Source organism: Pleurodeles waltl, chromosome 4_1, assembly GCF_031143425.1.
Source record: "Pleurodeles waltl isolate 20211129_DDA chromosome 4_1, aPleWal1.hap1.20221129, whole genome shotgun sequence".
Classification (NCBI taxonomy): domain Eukaryota; kingdom Metazoa; phylum Chordata; class Amphibia; order Caudata; family Salamandridae; genus Pleurodeles; species Pleurodeles waltl.
In genome coordinates this window covers 573,290,501-573,307,023 of record NC_090442.1, presented here as the reverse complement: position 1 = coordinate 573,307,023, position 16,523 = coordinate 573,290,501, and the positions used below count along the sequence as shown (strand labels likewise).

Below are 16,523 nucleotides of genomic sequence, written 5' to 3'. Positions count from 1 at the left end.
CCATCACCCTTACCAACCTTTGGTTACTACCCTTCTCAATCTTCATTAAACAATCTCGGTGGCCTTAGTCTGAGCTGGTATGTCACTTCTACATGCTCACCCAGGTGGACAGAAGATGCTTTCTACCCTTTGTGATGTGTATGGACAACCTCTCAAGAACCACCATCTCCCTGCCCTTCTCCAGCACCATACATGCTCAGCCGGCCGGACCTATTGTTTCAACTGCCTTGCCAAATTTGGCTAACAACAATCAAATTAAATGCCTTTACCCTATCTGTACTGCTAGCTTTAGAAATGTAAAACAGGTAACAGACATATGAGTCACAGAAAGAGGAAGGTTGCACAGACATGTCGCAGAATACCCTTTACTTTCTTGTGCATACCACTGCTTGCATGTGCTATGAGAGTAACACCAGGCCTATTTGCTTTGCCAACCCTTGATTCTCTACTATCTAAGCATGAAGAGAGTCTGTTTTTCTGAAACACCTGCTTTTATAATGCTACACGAAGAAAGAGATAGACACACTGAGATCACAAAGGGAAAGGCAGATGATCTGACATGCCTCTATACCTAATAAACTAAGAGCCACAACAACTTACAATGGGCAGAAAAAGTAATTTTAATTAGGGAATTCTAACCAGAAGAAAGTCCTGAAGTAGAGCATCTGGTCAAGTGGTAATGTGCTTGAATTAAGAGGCAATTCGAGCCAGCTGCTTTGCTTAGATAAATCCGACTCTAGTAAGAATTACAGTGAAGAGTGGTGGCTGCTTTCTCACAAATCTCTGAAGCTTTCTAAGAATTGGAAGAACTAGCGCAGTACTCAGTCTAGAAGAGTCAGTCATCGACTAAGAGATCAGTGCCTGTGCATGCATACACACTAGCTTACCCATAGATTGAATGTGGGCTGACGGTGCAAGTGTCAGATCAAATTCTAATATAATACAGGATGCAGTTCCTATTCAACTCCAGGGCTCACACCTTATGGCCCTAGGCAATCTGTGGTCAGAAAAAGTGTTTATTTAGCAGAGCAAGGCAAATTACCTCACACAGGGCAGAATCGAAAAAAGATCTCTAATAAAAAGCGCCTGTTCAGTAACCTGTTGAGTACTGCAGCGCCTGCTCAGTGAGGAGCCCAATGATGAAGCATGCCACCCTTTGTGCGGGTTAGGGCTCTTGTTCTGCTAAATAAACACTTCTTCTGACCACAAATTGCATAGGGCCATAGGCTTGAGCTCATGCTTCCAATAGGAACAGCACACAATATTAGAAATTAAGGCAATGTGTGTGCTGAACCTTCTTTACTCCCTGTCCCTCCACTAGGTATTGCAGCCTACAGAACCTCAAACATCAGTAAACAGTTGGGAAAACCATGATGGTGAGAGAAATACTACCATGGGCTGATCCTAGATGAAAGTGACAACGTCTCAAGCCATTAGCTGCAACAGACTGATCCAAATAAGCCACTGGTTGACGGGGGCTGATTCAAAGCCAACTTTATGTGTATTCTACGCATTAGGTCAAGCAGACAGTTGTGGTGTCAAGCCAAACCTTAAAAAGTATAATTAGCAATGAATGCTATCATTAGTCCATATAGCTTGGCTGGAATATAGGACTCAAAATGACTGATATAAGTGGTTGTCATATGACATCACTCACTGCCCGAGCAACATCCCACCCCACCTGTGAGAAGGAGAATTTGTGCCTCAAACTGGAACCAGTGCATGTTTGCCATCACTTTGGAAGCTGGACGGTTCACAGGAAACAGTAGCTCATTCCATTGTTTACAATTTCCCTGTTTGGCTTCGCAGCCATGTTAAAGCAAGATATTTAAAAGACCATTTGTCCCATCAGAGCTACATGATCATCTCGCTTCTCTGTTCCAAACTGAGTCGAGAAGCATAGCTTCATAAAGGGTGCACACCTTATTGTTAATGTGGACCCTGGGCACATCAGGTAACAGTTATCTGGGACGGTGACCGATATTCGTCCTCCATATTCAGGGGATTCAATTTAACCCAGCATGGGTCCTAAGTGAGAATGTAGCCATCCTGCATGAAAAATATTTGCCAACTGAAAATATAGTTTTGGGTTCCTCGCATCTTTTAAGTGTCCATGTAGAAAGGATGGCATGCTAGGTGCATCCCTCCTGACAACATAGCCCTATTCTGGGCATCAATCCCTTTACTCAAGCTAGACTTCACATAATTGTTGAGCGCACTGGGTACACAAAATCTAGATTACTATAGAAGATGTCAGTTGGGTAACTTTTGGCAAGGGTGTACGGCTGCGAAAACCATGCAGGGGACATTCCAGCTCCAACAGCGACCGTTACGGATTTTAGGCTGCAATTCCTCGTTTTTTTCTGTTCGCTCCACAACCCATAGCTCGCACACTTGCCATGTATCCCAAAGCTCATGCATCAAATGTAATGCTCATCACCTCACCTTTAACGTAACAGACAGCTTCGCAAATTACAACTGATACCACCAGTGGCATGACTTCCTGCTTTATTATTTATATGAGGAACGAAAGGGCTATGGTACAGTATGTCCTCGGTGTGTTATAATTTAATGATGTGGTGTAAAAGGCCATATTTTTATAAATATTGCAAGGTCATAAGAAATGTATTTCAAGTGTGAATAATGGTTTTACATGGCAGGTGTGTGAACTATGGTTTGTGGAGCTAACAATGACTCCGAATTTCAGGGGGTTATATTTTATTGTGAAACCATAACTACACTTGTACTGTCTGTTTTTAAGCGAATTTCGGAGGTTTTTCAAACAAATATCAAGATGTTATGAAAAAGCTGACCACAACTTCACTTTAACTGTTTAGGATACACTACATCTAATCTCTATTAAAGCAATACTGTCCACATGCAGCCAAACCCTGATGTGCATGGGCTTTGGCCAAGCACAGTGGCAGGTACATCACAGTGCCAAGTCTTTGGCCAAGCCCTGCCCCAAACAATCTACCTTGTGGCTAACCATCCGATGCACATGCAGTTTGCACGGTAAATCCACTTCTAGTTTCTCAACGTTTGTAGGAATCTGTCAAATGCTGCCAGAGTTATTAGGAAATCAAAGCTGCTTGACCCTCTATCAAATTCTACCCCAATTCATTGTCAGATGTGCATGTAAACGGTGCTTCTTGTGTTGGGCCTAACTTCACATACTAATGAAAAACTAAACATGTAAATTCATGACGAATTTTGAGTGGATTTGTCAAAGGGTGTCAAAGTTATCAGCAAATGAGCACTTTTTGTGTCCCCATTTCAAGGAAAAGCTAAGGCACAGGTCTGAGTACATCTCTCATGTCAAGGCAAATCTGAAGTGATTCAACTCAGCCATTTCTTCTACAGTGGAAAGCAGTTTTAAGTGGAAAACACTTATTCTTTGACCATCGTTCATTTTAAAATTTTAGCAGCACGAACCTTAACATACCCAAGTTAAGATAGATTTTCTATTTTGGATAGTTTTGTGTATATTCATCAACATCAACAATGCCAAAGGTGCAAGCAAACTAACTCAGACCTAACCATACATATAGAGTCGCTAGCACCAACTCTAAAACATATAAATGTCCTGTAACATACATTCTCAAGTTTCAGATCATTGACATTCATCTGACCAACAATGCTGTTTGTGAGTATCCTAGCACTAAGAGAATTAAGACCTAATCAGTGCAAGAGGGGGATGGTCCGGAAGAAAGAAGAGGTGTGCAAATAGACCTAGATGGTCAGGATGCTGTGCTGTTGTTGTTCTGTAATGTGTACTGAGGTGGTATTGCATGTCGTCAAGTTTCGTTTCTGCTAAAATTGCACTGTTTTGCACCCGAGATGCATTCTGTTTTTGATGTGTTGGTTGCACCTCAAATGAATTTTCACAGAATACTGTATTTTACGTAATGACGACTAAATAAAAAGCTGAACTCCAGGTGTAAGTCAGCAGTCCCACAATGGTTTATATGACAGGTTTCCAGCTGTTACTGAATGTAAACCACAATATAAACATTTAAATTCTGCGGGTCTTATATAAAATGATAGAGGGGAGGGTATACGAGGTATGCCCAATTCTCTGTGAATGGAGTTTCATGGCCAGTTTTATTTGGTGCCGACACATAATCTGAGTCATTATAGTTCTCAATTTAATTCTAGCTGGTGATTAAATTGCAGAAGATGGAGGATTATCCGTAGGAAATAAAATTGAAAGTATATTCATTTTATGACTGCTTTGAATTGAGGAATGGGGCTGAAATCACAATCAAAAAGGCTCCCCGACGTTTCTGGCCTGCTGAGAAGGATTCTTCGAGAAACCCATGCTAGTGAGCCATTAAACTGTGGATTACTCCGGACCAACAACTTAATGTTTAAAATGTCAGTCTTTGCTCCATTCAAACAGAACAAACGATATGAAGCGCTATATGAAGACAAAGTTCACAGTGTAGAACGTTTTACGCACTAGTGACTCACAGTTGTGAAAAGTGTATGGAAACGCACCTCCCATTTTATATTGTGGAGTGGTGAGAAGCCCTTACCAACTTCCAGCCTTTCTGCCTTGACTCATTGAAAAATTACCCTTGAGAACACAACAAAATCCCAGTAGATTTGAAAAGGCTAGAGTCAGCCTTTAGAAATTGCAGTTATAAATTTCTTTGCGTCCATCCAAACAAAGAAAAGAGACATGTGCATCTGAGAAGCTTGAGTAAAAATAGTAAACCAGTCAAATACAAAATTACAATCCGTATGGATAAAAACTAGAGAATCCAATAAAACATTGTTAAAATACCGTTATTTATAAAGCAATGTGTTATGTTGCTTATGAAACAAGAGGAACATTTTAGTATGCATTACTATTGCAGGAAGATTTTTCCACATAGCATGAAAAGAAATATATGGTATGGCATATATATAACACGGACATGGCCTGAAGGTATCAGAGCGCTTTACAAAACACAGAATACTGAGTTACATTAATAATAATTGAACTTAGACATTTACGTCAATGTAAGTATACAGGATTTACCACAGGAGACAGCTACAAAAATAGGGCGGAGGACACAAACATCTAAACGAAGCAGATCAGGAAGCAATGGAGAAAGTAAATAAGTCTGGTCAAGGGTGAATTAATCAAACAGGAGAATAGGAGGAGCTTGAGGCCTTTTTTGAAGGTTGCTAGGCAGGTGGTAGTTAGAGTGAGGGAAGCAGAGAGTTCCAGATTCTAGTGGTGCTGCCAGAGAAGGATTGATTAATGTATCATTCTCGTCCTAAGGTGGGGGGGTTCCAGGAGCAGCTTTTGAGCATTTCTGGAACCCTTATTTGATCCGGACATTTTCAGTTTCTCGTTTAGATAGGAGGGTGAGGAGGAGTGCAGCGCTCTGTGGGTGATGCAAGAGCTTCAATGGGGAGCCATTGGAGGGTTAGAATGGCAGGGGAAATGTGGTCAAATTTCTTGAGAACCATGACAAAGCATGTTGCAGCAAGTAGTGTTGCTCTCAGTGGACCTAGGTGAACTTTGTTAATGCCTGAGAGAAGGGCAATTCCATAGTCTAGTCTAGATGGAACGAGAGACTGAACCACTGCTTTGAGGTCTTGTACCGGAATAATTTTTTGGATGCCCCAAAGCTGCCTAAGTTGATGTTGTGCGCATTTGGCTATTGATGCTATGTGGGCGTGGAGATTAAGACGATTGTCCAGGGTGATTCCAAGTGATCAGGTACTCGTGACAATAGCCAGGCGGCCTACGATGGCAGAAAGGTTAGCCATCCGTTCTTGTACATGCAGTTTAGCTTTCTGAGGTGAGATCAAAAGAAATTCTATTATGGTTGGGTTGAGTTTTAAATGGTGGTTAGAGATCCATTTTTGAATAATTGAGAGTGTATTTGAAAGCAGGGCAACATCCTCTGTGGATGAGATTTTCAAATATATTTGGGTATCATTGGCGTAGAGGTGGAAGAGAATCCCAGAGTTTCTGAGCATCACACATTGTGGTACTAGGTAGCAATTGAGGAGGGTTGGGGAGAGGATAGAACCTTAGGGACACCTTGGTGAACGCTGACTGGTCTTGAGAATGAGTTGCCAATTTTCACAATTTAGGAATTGTTGGATAGGTAAGAGAAAAAACAGTTGAGGACCGTTCCTCCACATCTCCTGCGTAGTTCAATAATACGAAGGAGGTCATCATGGTTGACAGTGTCAAATGTGGCAGATAAATCCAGGAGGAACAGTAGGAAGGTGTTGCCGGAGTCAAGGATTCTAAGAGAATCATCAACTATTTGGAGGATCGCAGTTTCTGTACGGTGACCACGGCGGAAACTTGATTGGAGAGTGTCTAGGAGGTAGTTTGTTTGGATGTGTGAAGCTAGTTGGGATGCTACTCAGCTTTTGATGACTTTGCCTAAAAATGGGAGTGCGGAGACTGGGCGGTGGTTGTTCAGGTTCTCATTTGACCCATTTTTAGTTTTTCAGGGAAGTGGCCCTGATTGAGAGAGGAACTGACCAAGGTATTTAACCAATTAAGTACTGAATTTGTCTTTACACTCTTACTTTAGATTCACGATTGATATAATTAATAATTATGCATTTTGGTACTGCTTATTATGCAAAAACAGTGCATACATCTTTTAAGCCTCTTCAAATAGGTGTGATAGATGCAAGCAGAAAACATATCCCATTAAGTGTCCTTCCCCAGAGTAAATTTATTTAATATAAATTGATGAACCTTCAACATATGTATGCTGCTATTACACTTTAGAACATGCATCTCCTTCTCTTCCTCAGTGCTCCATGGTCTGTACATTTGGAAGTCATTTTTTGAGGGTAGGTGGGGCATACCTGTGATTCTATGCTGATCCTGGGTGGGTGAACCAACATCTGTCATTAGGCAACCAACCTGAACAGAAGTTCAGCACACCACGATCTTCGTGTAAGGAAAGAATGATATACAATATTGGTGTTGACAGCAACTGTATACTGCGATACTCTACACTGATAAATTTGCACATGTCAGTGAACAGGCCATCTGCAGACTTGAAGTAACAGAGCATGGATTGTTTCAGCATTTTACGCAGGGGTTTATAGATGAAGGCTGCACATCACTGGAAAAGTGGTGCGGCAGCTACAGATTACAATGATTGTAGTTTATGACCTTCTGTCAGGATTTCAGTGTGCAAGGATAGCATCCTGATCCTGCCTGACAGACTGACTGGGTGGTGACCGAGGAAACACTCCCACCTCCGTTTCCCATAAAAGATATCCAAGATAGTGGGCACTACTTGTGTTCTTAGAACAGGTGTATGGTGTTTATAAGCCATGATTCAGCCACAATAGATATGTAGCTTTAGGCTAGCTCTCTTTAGAAATGCACCTTTAATATATGCAATTAGGTAAACACAGCAAGCTTATGTGGTGTTGTAGGTTGGTCTGATTTCACCAGCATACTATCGCCACAAGTATCACGGTTTTCCCTTTTCTAGTCACCAGATGTTTGAACAAAGTATGCATTATTTCATAATACGTTTGATGATTTATAATGAATACTTTTAGCATGAAGTGCTTTTCGATCATCACATCATGTTGATTCAATGGTTGGAGAGGGAACTGTGTTAATTTTATACAACCAATGTGAGCATTGGTATTCCCGCACGATTTTCATGTGTGTAAAGTCTGCTCTTTTGTCCATGGAATATTTAATGTATATGGATTGATGTTCGATTAACAATCGGTTTATCTTTTTGCTTTAGTTGCCGCTGAAGAAGTGTGTAACCATCAGAAATGCACTGGGTCTCAACAAAACTGCTATGTTAACGCTGGTCTACGCTTAGCTGTATAGTGTTAGCATTTTGAATGTGAGGCAACATTTGAATGATCTTTGAATTAAAAATGTATGAGAAGAATTGGTTTATCATCTTATGAACTGATGAAATACGACATGTTGATTTTTGACCTCATTTTCTAAACGCTGAATTATTGTAGAGTTGTTTGGCCTATGGGCCTTTTGTAGTGTGCTTTGGTTCTAGTCAACCGTTTGGTTTTCTAGTTTGAATAAAAATAAACCTTTTGTCAGCCCTAAACCTTCCTTTTTAATACATGTAAGACACCCAAAGGCTAGGCCCTACACAGCCCAGAGGGCAGGGTGCAGTGTATTTAAAAGGTTGGACTTATACATTTAACTTTTACATGCCCTGGTAGTGAAAAACTCTTCAGAAAGTGCTAACTTTTGATCGGGAACAGGTCCACATTTCATTTTTGATTTCTGAGAAATTGTAAATTCAATTTAATGATAAAGTTAGAATTTAATTTACAATTTTCAAAATGCCATTTTTAGAAAGTTACCATTCTCCTGCCCTCTTTGGTGCCTGCACCCTGTTCCTGGGTCACATGACTGGGTGTATTTGACAGTTGGAGTTGGAGTTTTCTTCCCAGACAGCTACACAATGGAAGGCTTTGGTGTGTTTAGATGGGACATCAACTGGCAGGATAAGGAGGCCGAGCTCGTATCATATAAAGGACTTGTCACCACTACATTGTTAATGCAACTAAACTGGAGTCAAGGCAGGTGAGGTAGGGAACTTCTCCCACTTCAAAGAAGGCACCAGCTATAAATAATGGACCCTCAGAAAGCTTTTCAGTACACTCCTAGACCTGTGGATACTACAGAAGAACTATTGTATGTGTTTCTGCCAGAAGGATGCCACTCTGCCGCACTGCTGCTCTGCTTTCTGAGATTTAACACTGGACTGAACCCTTCATCCCAGGCTGAAATGACTCCAAGGGTCAGCCAGCTGACCTCCTGTTTTGAGCTACAGGTACTTAACAAGCTACAGAGCCTTCTTGCAACTACTCAGCTGACCTGCTGCCTGAACATGCAATTGGACCTGACTGAGCCCTTCCGAAGTGAGTTCCTGACCCCCAAGTCGCCCCCCTCGGGTCCTGGACCCTTGGTGCGGCCTCGGTTGAGCTCTCCTGAAGTTTTGGGCTCTTCGCAAATGCACCCACATATCCCGTCAATGCAAAGATCCAAAAAACCTGACTCTTTGTGCCACAGCAACAGCTAATGATGCCAGGCAGCGCAAATTCTGCAGGTTGCGCTACAGCACTGATAGCTTGTGGTGACCGCCAGCTCGAATATCCGTGACACCAGACAGGATCTTCACGCTACATTGACGACCATCTGCAACACTCTCTCTGTTCCTCAGGGCACTTTCCACAGTGATCGGAACTCTTCGTGCTGGACTTAGAAGGTAACTCTTTCAGCTACACTAACCTGCTCCCTGTATACGGCCCATGCTCCATTGTGGATGGCCTAAACTTGTAACTTGCACCCGGTCTTGCACGACCAGATAACCGCGATTGCCACTTTGTGCTTTTAGGCGCTTTATTCACCTGAAAATGTTAAAGTTGCATATCTCTGGCTCTACTGATAGGATTTTTGTCATTTTGGTGTCAAACAATTTACTACATTTCACTCAATTTTTCTAAATTGTTGTAGGATTTGTCTTGTGTTGTATTTTTCATTTTATTACTGTCTGAAGTACAACATAAATGCGTTCTTTACCCATTGCCTCTAAGTTAAGCCTAATTGCTTTTGCAACGAGCTACCAGAGGGTTAAGCACATCTTTATTTGGAGTTAGCCTGTGTTTTGCCCTGAAAGACTGTGGTTCCTGCTTGAGTAAGGTTCACCCCCCTGTAGGGCGAACCAATGTCCAACACTGTCCAAGGTTATGTAGAACACGAAATGCTCCTGCATATCTCTGTGCATCCGAGAGATGGTCAGATTTTTTTTCTCACAACCATCTTCATGATAATATATTTAAACATGTCTATTAATCATTCAAGCCTCCTGTTCACATTCTAAGAACTATTTCAAGCAATTGTAAAACTGAGCAAGATAGGAAAACCCCACAGTCCTACAAAAATACCACTGCTCATTGAATCTGTTATAAATCCATGACGATGGTTCCAACACATTTAAATTCAAATGTGAAGAACAACCAATAAGCTGAGGTACAACACATTAAGATTTTAGTTAGATTTTGTGTTGGATTATGAAAGTCACGAAGAAATGTTACAATAATTACTGGCATCTAATCACTGAAATGCTGGTTTATGACACAAATGTTCATGCCTACCACTGAAGCAGGCAGTGTGATCAATAAGGGCAGAAAAGCCACACATAAAGCAAAGAAATAACCAGTTCACTCCTACAGAATTCTCGGGGCGTCAGTAAATGTCTCTTGAACACAATGATACATTTACAGTCTTTCTACAGCAACGGCCCCTGTGGCATTTGTGTCACCAAACGGTAAGTGCTGTCGGTCACCGCTTGGACCACTCGGAGGCAGTCTGCAAAAATGTGAAGAGCAGCAAGCCCCCAAGAGTGCCTGCCTAAAACACTCAAGAGGGCAGTCTAAGCTCAGACATGTTCACTAGCAGAAAACTGCCAGTCACAGCCTGTGTTGCCGATCTTCCCAGAAGGCATGTGTAACAGGAAAGGAGGTGCTCGGAAAACAGACTACTGATGTGCAGGACACCCTTGTAAAAAATATAAGAGATCCTAATGTCAAAGCTGATATGTCTGGAGAAAAAAACATTTTCCAAATAAATCTCAAGGTCTCAAAAACAGAGTTCAATAAGATTTACACACCACGATTGTGTACTGTAGACATAACTGATGGACAGCTGTAATGGATGCTGCTTCGCAAGTGAACTCTGTTCGAAAATAAAGCATTAACACATACATGCAATTGATCTCTTCAATATGTCTTAGCACAGGTGTCGAAGCACTATCTAGCTCAACGTTGCTTCAGGCAAAAAATTACCCTGTAAGAACACCTGTTAGTTGAGGACTGTGTTTAATGGCCAAATTACGTCACTATATCTAGTGACACTGCAGATCTCATTATAAGTATGTACTAGAGGTTTTGGCCATGTGTAAAACAAACCCTCTCAGATATTACATGATCTGTCAATCCAAAGTATTAGGAAACACAAGCACACATTAAGAAGCCAAGGGGAGTGCATTTAAAACATACACCGGGGTGACAGTGGTCATGTTCAGATTAGTGAGAGGCTGTTATACTATGGATCTAAAGTGAACCATCCTTAACAAGAGAAACTATACTACTGCCACCACAGTAGCATGCACCTCTTCAGCCTGTGTTGTCCTAGCAAAGCTGCAATTCAATACGAAAACTTTTTAACAGAAGGATTTACGTTGGCTGCCAGTCAACTCAAGAGAAGCATGACCTCTCATGGATTGAGAGGGTCAGATTTAATAATTTAAACAGTTATTGAAAACTGAGGTAGCTCAAGATCTAGCTGAGAAAAAACACTAGAGGGGATCAGTCTAGTCTGCTGGAACAATAGGTTGTTCTCGACGGTTCTCTGGGAACATAGGTGTGAACAAGTTGTTGCTACTCAGGGAACTATTTACTATTCTACTGAGCCAGAATTTCTGATGTCTCTTGCATAACTCGTTGCAATGACGATAAAAACCCCAGTTTCAACAGCAGGCAGGATAGATATAACGCATCAGGCCTATGTGTATCATTAGGAAATTTGACCTAGCAGCGACCAGTAAGGGAAGGGTGGGACAGGCGTACCTGGAGCACACCAGTGATGACAAACAGGATATTAAACCCAGCACAACAAAGGGGCTTTATAGATGCAGCTGTGACTGGGGGACATATCACATTAGCCATGTTCAGGAAGCTCATTAAAATTCTAAGTAGCTTTGAAATAATCTTTGAAATGCTCAATGTGTCCATATGGAAAAAAGGTAATTATGCCGTGATCTACCATTAACCAAACCGAGGGAATCTGAATGTGCAGAGTGCCTGAACACAGAAACCAGTGTGCACTTCCCGCCTGTCCTAAGGAAAACAGCTCCATGAAGTTTGCTGATGCCCAACTCCAATGCACGGTTTTTCGGTCAAGCCTGCTGTGCTTACAAGCAACATGGGCCTACAAGCAAAGCAAGGCATTAAGAATGAAAAACGAAGAATACAAGTTCACACCTCATCACTAGGCGTTTACAGACACTTTTGAAGGACTTTGTTTCTTTTTCTCAATATAATCAAACATGTTTTGCTGGATGCAGGAGTTGTGGTTCTTCAGTCTGTTGCATATACAGCCACAGACCAAAGCCAACCTGCCTGGTCTCTTTCAAGAAGTACGCACTGCACAATGGGAGGACCCCGGAAAGAAGGTGCATGCGCGATCACGTCTGGCGCGCAGGGTTTAGATGGTAAAATACCTACACCAACTTAATGAGAAGAGGAGGGGACATGCCTTTTGGTCGCTATAGGAGCCCTAGCACAGTCTTCTTTATAATAACCAGTACTCAAGGTACACGCTAAAGCCCATTACCTGGTGCCGCTGTTTTTAGGCGTGCAAACTACTCAGTGCAGGAACAGAACCCATAAGTGACCTGTGTATACTCTGCTTTTTAGTTCTGTCATATATCGATTTAACTTTAAGAACACAGTTCACAAAATATAAGGTGGGAAACTAAAAAAGAGAATGCATGCAATAATACTGCAAAGGTGCCGTAATTTAGGTTTACTCTTCCTCCGCTACCTGTCTAAAATAACCGCACTAGCTCACAACCTGCAAAGACCCTCAGGAAACAGCTATTAGCAACAGTTTGCCTCCAACAGACACTGGCGACAAAAGCGAGCCGCTTCCATAACGTTTGCATTTAAATCATATCCTGCCAATCTCGGTCCTTCCACTAGAAAAGCACCGCTGTGGGTGGGGGCGGCGGGGTGTCTCCCGAATGTCCTAAAATTATCTAAGTCGCAAACCTCCCTTCCCTGCCCTGCCCGTGTGGCGGTGGTGGCCCACGCACACCCGCTTGCTGTAGGAGGGTCATTATTTTAATATAAACACATCTATGTTGCTGAAACAGCGCGGGCGAAGGTTTGCTCTAAAGGAGTTACTTGACGGAATAGAATGAAAAATGGTTGATAAGGGGTTGTAGCTGGTTCAATGGTTTGAGAAGAAACATTTACATATGTCAGGTCGCTGCCAGTAGGAAGGCGAGGCAGGGGGCCTTGCTTAAGTAATGCGCCCTGATACCTCAAATCATTACATTTAAAGAAGACATATTCCAAACGGAGTAGAAAACAAAATACAAGCAACAGAAATGGATGAAAGTCCGGGTTATTCAAGAAGAAATGCAGTGAAAATAAAGGGGGAAATCACGCAGCAGCCTCACCTTGCCATGCCTGCTAATTCGACGGGGTGCTAGCGATGCCTTAGTGCGCGCGCTTCACATTTCAGCACAGGCTACGCTTTGTGGCTCGCTGCCTGTGCGCCCTGCTTCCGACTGCCTCTCGAGCCTGCAGGGCGAACCCATGGCCGCAGGGACAGCACTGCACTGGAGAACAGAGCTGTGTTCTACCCAACCTTGCGTGGGCTGCATCCGCACAGAATCAATGCCAGGGGCTGCTCACACACCAGACTGCGCCGCATGCGCTGCTCAACGCGAGCGCGCTAACGGGGATCCAGGAGGCAAGGTTACGATTCACCGGCTAATCACAATCACCGCAAACACACACAGTGCATCCGAATTTAGAGAAGCAAACATGCATGCACGGTCAAATCTGGGGATGCACATTAACTTCAACCTACTGTACAGCAAAGCCACTCTGGCAAAACAAATAAGCTGTGCATTGCTTTCATCTCCTTGCTGCAAGCGGCGCACGTTAACTTCCCACCCGCCTACTGCAGGGGCATCGCTCCCGAGCCTAGCGTCTCGAGGAGAGAGGATGGGCAATAGAACGTGGCTTCAGATAAAATGCACAGCAGTCCCCAATTACTGCTCCAAACAAAGCAGCGAGCGGAAGCGCTAAGCACATTGCAGTAGACATTTCGCTTCTCCCTGCAGTTCCCACTGGCACATTTCACACTGTGCATGGAAGGAAAAGATCTCTCAGCTGTTTCCATGAAGCCCAAGATATATTCATCTGCGGCGGCGCCGTCTAATCTTCCGCATGCATAAGTTAGTAGGGGTTAAATGGCATACTCACATGCTGTTGAAGAGCTCGCGGTACGTCTCGTCACCTTTCCCTTCTGACATCAAGCTATCCAATTTGTCGATTAGTTTGGCTTCAACCTGAAATGTAGGCACAAACAAGGTTTTTGCGTCTGTTGTTTTTGTCGCTCCTCTCCGGGATGCCTCGGAGGGATACAGCTAAGCGGGTGCCTCAGCATCGGCGCCAATTGTCATTTTTCAGATCGGTCACATCTGTCGCGAGCAGCCACGATTCAGAAAGAGGATTTTCAGTGCGCCTTGAAAAGGAGCAATGGGACTTAAAACTACACGCAGACTAGCATTTGCTGCTGCAGCTATCTATTTATGGATTCAAACAAGAAGCGTGGAGCCGAGCTAGAATGCCTGAATTCTTCCTGCAGGGCTACATCTCAGAACCAGCCACATTTTCTCAAAGCTCACTGTTTAGAGAAAAAAAAACAATCACCTAAGCTCCCTAGCCTTCCTGCATGATTACTCGAATAATAATTCTTATGGAAATGGGCTTATAGGACTGGGGAGCTAGAACCATGCAGCGAGGTGGCACAACCCGCAGGTGCTCATGCCTGGATCCAGGTTCATCAGGTATTAAATATGGATTTTATTTAATGTCAGGCAAAGTATAAAGTAAGCCAGGTCCGACTTGAGCACCCACTTTATACCACAACATACATTGGCTACTTCGGTGGGTCTAACTACCTACCTGCACTGCAACTATGAGCAACCACGTCCCCCTAATACAATCTTTTGTTTGCTAGACATACAGCTGGCTTGTGACACACTGTTGTTTCAAAGTATCTGTAGTTCTTTCAGTACTGTAAATCATAGCCACAGCTACTAAAACAAAGCCTGCTGCTGGCTCTTCTGAATTCGAAGGACTTCTCTATATTTTGGGGGATGCCCAAGTCAAGAATTGTTCAACAGACAGCTCCCCAGCCAGCCTTCGCTCTTACAATCCCAATAATGGAGCACGCGTGAGCAGATGTGCGCGCTCAATCTATCCTGCGCAAAGAGACGTTTCATACTAGGTCATTGCTGACATCTCTCCTGTTATGTAACATGTCATCGCTATTAATCATTTAATTTGTGATATAATTTTGATATCCTCTACAACTGGGGTCTAGAATCTTTTCTGTTCAATGAAAATCACCTGAGCTGCTAATATTATTAGCATTGTACTAGCAACAACATCAGACAAGATTCAATTATTGGGCAACCTATGCAAAATTACTAGCAGTACCTAAGTCCATCTGGCAAGGTTGCCATCAGTAACATAGAGAAGTCTTGTCAATATACAATTGCATTAATTAGTGCAATGCCCCTGGCACCAGGGTAATAAAACTAGTAACAGGTTACCCCAGTACCATATGATATACCATTCAAATACCAGCTTTGAATAAATTGTGCAATTTTCTAAATTTTCTCCAAACAAAAGCGTATGAGTCTTGAAAACACACATTTTCATCTTAAATACACACTTTTCAATGTATATTAATTAAGTCAAGGCAAACACTTGTAATTTAGTAGGGTGGGCAGCACATATGAATGCTACTTAGAGGTAAGCTGGACCAGTAGGTCACAAACTACTCACCGGAGAAGCCTGCTCTACAAACATCCTTGCAGAAAACTGAATATGTGTTGCTAATTGCAATTTTAATTTTCGGAAATTTCAGAACTTGATTTGTAAATTTCATTATAATACAACAAAACAACGAAAAAAGTCACCACGAATGCTAAGCAAATGTAATTGGTTGTTATTTTTCTAACATTGTTATTATGCATAAAAGTATATTTTGTTTCTATTGAAGTTTTATTAGCCCACTGCCTACCAGCTGGTAACAAACTGCATTTGCTGTTTAACAGTATTCTACTACCTTTTACACAACCGGCAGTGCTGAATGTGTATATGAACGACTTGTGAGAGCCCCCGGCTAGTGAAACACCCCCCCTCAACGTCAACATAGTGCAGACTATACCAAAAGATCCGGGCTACGCCACAAAATAAGATTTTCCCTTGCATGTATGTAAACAGAAACATGGTGAAGTCAGGTGGCATTATACATGGCACATCGCATCTACAATCATTTGCAAAGAGCATATCCCTTTCAATTTCATAACCGTGCAATCTAGAACAATCTTCGCCTCTTCGCAGATGTTCAAGCCTCAAGGGGCCCAAGAAGGTCTCCTGTCGATTCAAGATTCCACCGAGCCCACTACAAGCCTCACTTTTTATACCGCAGCTCCGCTACCTTGTAGCAGCAATTTGCAGGACAAACATCCTTAAGTGTGCTTGTGTGGACGACTGGATGTGGGGAACTGCACGGATGTCACTAGAACTGGCAAATTCACCTTGCTCTACCATTTCAATTTTCAAATAGCCATTTTGTCCGAGACTCCCTTTCCTTGAATCTTTTTATTTGCAACGATGTACACACCATGCAAAGGCATCTGCCTACACCAACAAAACAAAGTCCTTTTCGTAATGCT

The 16,523-nt window shown here is 42.6% G+C and overlaps 1 protein-coding gene across 2 annotated transcripts in view; it reads right to left on the bottom strand.

Annotated features, from left to right (window-relative positions):
• The window catches only part of DOCK4 (dedicator of cytokinesis 4), a 1,300,588-nt gene that overhangs the window by 223,536 nt on the left and 1,060,529 nt on the right, over positions 1–16,523 (bottom strand). For both annotated transcript variants that reach the window (XM_069228963.1, XM_069228964.1), the window contains exon 32: positions 14,035–14,120. In XM_069228963.1, coding sequence (XP_069085064.1) covers positions 14,035–14,120 — 86 coding nt within the window. The remainder of the gene's footprint in view (positions 1–14,034; positions 14,121–16,523) is intronic.